The sequence below is a fragment of the Parasteatoda tepidariorum genome, chromosome 9 (assembly GCF_043381705.1).
Source record: "Parasteatoda tepidariorum isolate YZ-2023 chromosome 9, CAS_Ptep_4.0, whole genome shotgun sequence".
In the NCBI taxonomy this organism is placed as follows: Eukaryota; Metazoa; Arthropoda; class Arachnida; order Araneae; family Theridiidae; genus Parasteatoda; species Parasteatoda tepidariorum.
The window spans coordinates 30,383,178-30,387,869 of record NC_092212.1 but is presented as its reverse complement, the minus strand read 5'-3'; the positions used below and the strand labels follow the sequence as shown (position 1 = coordinate 30,387,869).

The window sequence follows — 4,692 nt, the reverse complement described above, 5'->3', positions numbered from 1 at the left end:
GAAACTTTATTAGATTATATGGGAGGATTTGATTACGGTGACATTACTGCGGTTCGTAAAATATGTGTATCGATATATGGCGAAGACGCATTACACATTTTTTAATAAGGAAAATTCCTAGTTTGATGTTATGCATGCAAATGTCAGTAATTTTTATATTTTTTGTACTGATATTGAATTTTTCTTTAATAAAAGGAGTTTTCGGATTATCCGTGTTTTTCGATTGTCCGTGCGACCTGTCCCGGTGATTAACCCGGATAATCGGGAGTGCACTGTATATCCTGTCCTTGTTTGGGTAATTATACATTCACTTAAAATCATCAGCTAGATTTCCTTTACATTTTTGTAAACTTTGCAGCATGACATGTCTAACAACATGTTTTTTTGTTGTTGTTGTTTTTTTTTTGAAAAAAAAACTAAAATTTTATTAAATGTATTCTTAAATTTAAAATTTTAAGTTTAATTGGCTAAATTTCTAAAAATTTATCTATCTATTTATTTATTGATAATTTGGAAAAAGTTACAATCATCTTATATTAAGAAACTATTCATGTTAAATACACAAAATCGTACTTACGCAAAAAAATAATTAAAAAAAAAATTTTTTATGACAAGTTAATGTAAATCAAGAGGAAACTTTGAATGTTCTATTATACACTAACAGCTATTCGAGTTTTTATAAGAGAAAAATAAACAAGTGATAAAGACATGCATTGATAGGTAACATAAAATAGTATAAATGATAGGTTTAGTACTTCGCTTGGCAAAGTGGATTGCTGATAAATCCACATTAGGATTAAAAGTGTGCTACTTCAGCCCATGCCCCGCGTTTAAAATTTACATCCGCAACACTGCCGGTGTACTGTTAATATGTTTGTTTTTTTTACCAGTGTACCGTTAATATATTTTTTCTCATGCTCTAATTACAAGGAAAAGTATTTTTTAATTTTAAAAAACAATAAAAGCTACTAAAAAACTTGTTAGATTATTGAAATTATATGTACTAAACTATAAAATCCAAAAAAATTGCAGTTTCATTTTTTTTAAAATCTATATTCAAAAATTTATGAATAATTGATTTTATAAATTAAGGAAATTTCAATGGAGAATAACTTTTTCGCTTAGATCTAAATAGCTGCAAATTTGAAACATTGCTTTGAATCGATTTACTTTAATCCAGAAAAAAGACACCGGAGTTGAGTTTCATGTTGTATTTCAAGACTATAAATTATTAAAATGCTAACCATAATATTTATTATTTATTTTCAACTAAATTATTAAAAAACGGGTAAATTATGGAAAATTTGTTTTAAAAAAACTCTGCATCAAGGGATTTATAATTCATAGGAAATCATTAAACTAGTATTACTTTTTAAAATTTATATTTCCAATTCTAATATGCCTACAAATAAATTTGAGAAAAACTGACGATTTCCTTTCCTTTCAAGTTTAACTCACATAATCATTCGTCTGCGAATTATTTATTTCAGAGAGAGATTCTTTATGAAGAAATGTTTACTTTTGATGCCTGTTAAAAGAAATGCATAGTGTAGGTATTGTATAATTCTAATTAGGCCCCACGTTTGGTTGGACCAACCCCGACGTCCGTTAATTCTAGTACGAATTTCTTCTTTTTAAGATTTTTCCTCTCTTGGGCGTTAAAATAGTCATAGTCATAAAGTTCGAATTGAAACTCTAAGGCCTCACATTGGCCCTTCCCCTGTTAATCATTCTAATGTTTATAACCGTCGTTGAACAGCCGACCCAATTTTGGGTCTATGATCACTAGTGTTCAACTCCGTAGCCTTGTAATTTTGAACCAATCCAGAAGATAAGGAAATTCCAGGATCAGTACCCCCAGAGGTTTGATTTGTTATGGGAGCATGGAGGACTTTGTGACTCGATCGATTTAACGTACATTAGTCACCATTTACAACACGGGGAGTCTTCGGCCTGCGGGGATCGAACCGCACTATCGCTTGGACATGGGCCCAGTGCCCTACCAACCAGGCTATCCCGGCCCATTCTAATGGCTTGTAACATTTGTTGAATTGGCAAAATTCCACCGGAAAGGGTTAATCTCATTTTTCTGAGCCGTGCTTGCTCAGGGGATAGAGCACTCGTCTCCCAATGAGGTGACTCGGGTTCGAATCCTAGAGATGGCTGGTTGATACGAATTCTGCACCCGGCTCGCACCGACCACAGTGCTGACATAAAATTACCTCAGTGGTAGAAAGATCATAGGTTAGAGTCCCTCTGCCGTCAAGCTAACCATGGGAGATTTTCCTCTCCATGTAATGAAAATGCGAGCTAGTTTCTTCACAAAGTCCTCCACACAAGCAAATTTCTCTCAATACTTAATCCAGGAGTATCCTGTATTCTGGATTGGGTTAAAAATTACAAGGCTACGGAGTTGAACGTTGGAAGTCGTATACTCATTATTGGGTCGGCTGTTCAACGACAGTTATAAAATAAAATAAAATCTCATTTTTCTCAAAATTCTTTGAGCTTCCGCTCAAAATATGTTCTATTGCAACTAAGCCTTAAAATTTTGTATCTTATTAATTTTTGATAGATTTATTTGATTATAGTAAAATTTAAAAACAATTGGATAATACAATAAGTTTAAAAAAATATTTTTTGAAGCTTAAAAAATGAAGAAAAAAAATGTTTTAATATTTCAATTAGTTTAATTTAATCACAAAAGTGCAACTTTTTTTTTTTTTTTATCAAGTATGTTTCGATAATATTTGAAATCAATTTTGTGTTTCTAACTAAACGCAAAATGGTGTACACTTTTTGTCAAACGGAAATAAAAATCCTGCATTTTTAAAATTTTTAAGCCCCTCCTATAGTATAATTAATTTTGAGATATTTTAAGAATAGTAAATATTTTTGTATTCATTATGCAACTTTAAACATATTGTAAGGAAATCGAGATTATATAGCTACGATTGAGTTTCTTGTAGAAAAATGATCAAAAATTTTGCTTTTATGTTTATCTTAACACCGCTTAAAAAAGTAAATAAATAAATAAACTGTGTATATCTCTTAAAATGTAACAAAATATGGCGACATATTTTACAATGAGTAGGCCTTTTAATCTGAGTAAAACTTTAGAATTTGAATAAAATAAAAGAAGGAACCTTAAAAAAAAATATTAATGGCTTGTAACAATTTTTTATAAATTAACTTGTACACTTAGGATTTTCCTTAAAATCATGATATTTATTTTATTGAAGTCAAAGTTACCAGAATATATCTATTTTGAAAACACAAACGCAAGTTCAATTAGCAATATTAGTTAGTCTTGTCAGAAAGATCTAATTAACGTTATTAAATACGTATATATGTTAAATCATTCAAGTATGAAATTTTGGCAACTTTGCCCGCCTACTCATAACATTAAAAACATCTCGTTTTTATTCAAAATATGAAAAATGATAATTATTATATACTTGGTATATTCATTGTACGCTTGTAAGGGTTTTTTTCCCTTTTTTTCGTCATTCTATAGAATGTCCATGCAAAATACTAATCGTTTCATAATTCGACGGTTTGTCATTATATAAATTCTATAGGCAATGTGTGAGGGATTAATAATATTATACTTAATTTTAAGAATTCTATACTATGATTAGATATTCTATAAGATACCAGATTTTATACACTGACGGCAATATGTCAGAACGGATTTTACTTATTAATTACAAATATTGAAAGCTTGACTTTAAAAGAGTGAAATAAAATCTTAAAACGCGACTTTACCTTATTTAATTTAAAATAAATTACTAGAATAGTACGATAAAGTAAAAAATAAGAAAAAAAAATCTTTATCAAATTTTTACCTAATTATAAATCTAAACTGTTTTATCTAAGATTCAATTAGTATAACATGGAGTCTTAAAGCATCGATCTGATAAAAACTCTATTTAATAATAAATCACCGAAAGAGCTGACTAATCTGACAGTAAATTACTAATAGATAAATATTTTGTCAGAATAATGCGATAAATTTCGTGGGTCTAGATTGCAAAAAGTATGAAAAATGGTAGTTTTGATTAGGTTCCAGAAGTTTCGTAAACTGAATGGACAATAATTGTGAGTCAGTACGGTATTGTAAAACAATTATTCAGATCTGAAATTGACTTTTTTTCTTTCAATTTGTGGTATTTGTTTCTCAAATCAAAATGCTTCTATTGCTATCTTCTGTCATTGGTTTGCTGAGTTTCTCCCACTCCATGCCCTTAGCTAGAAGACTAATAGATATGACATATGTTTTCGACGAAACAACACTACGTTTTCCAGGTTATAAAGAATTCAAAATAGACCATTTGTTTAATGAAACATATGAAGGATTAGCATCGAGTTGGTAAGATTAAATTTATTTACTTCTCCTTATAACTCCAGTCCATTATGGACCATACAATTCGCTCCCTAAAAATTCCACTACAAAGCCATTTATCTCGTGTTTTTGCTTTATAATTCCTCATTTTTAGGCCACTAAAGGTCTTTTTTGTGTCCCTGTTGCAATCCATTCTTTCTATGCGCCCCATCCATTGGATTCTCTTTGATTTTATATGAATTGTAATATCATGTTTTGATTTCATACAGCTTATAATATCCTTTTAGAAAATTTAGAGCTATCATATCGCACATACATAGCTCAAATACGTTTAACATAGCATATAT

General features: G+C 29.8%; 1 protein-coding gene across 1 annotated transcript in view; it reads left to right on the top strand.

The window, feature by feature from the left end:
- The first annotated feature begins 3,966 nt into the window (after positions 1–3,966).
- Positions 3,967–4,692, top strand: part of LOC107438392 (isatin hydrolase) — an 8,470-nt gene continuing 7,744 nt past the window's right edge. The window contains exon 1 of the mRNA XM_016050687.3: positions 3,967–4,372. Coding sequence (XP_015906173.1) covers positions 4,191–4,372 — 182 coding nt within the window. The 5' untranslated portion in view covers positions 3,967–4,190. The remainder of the gene's footprint in view (positions 4,373–4,692) is intronic.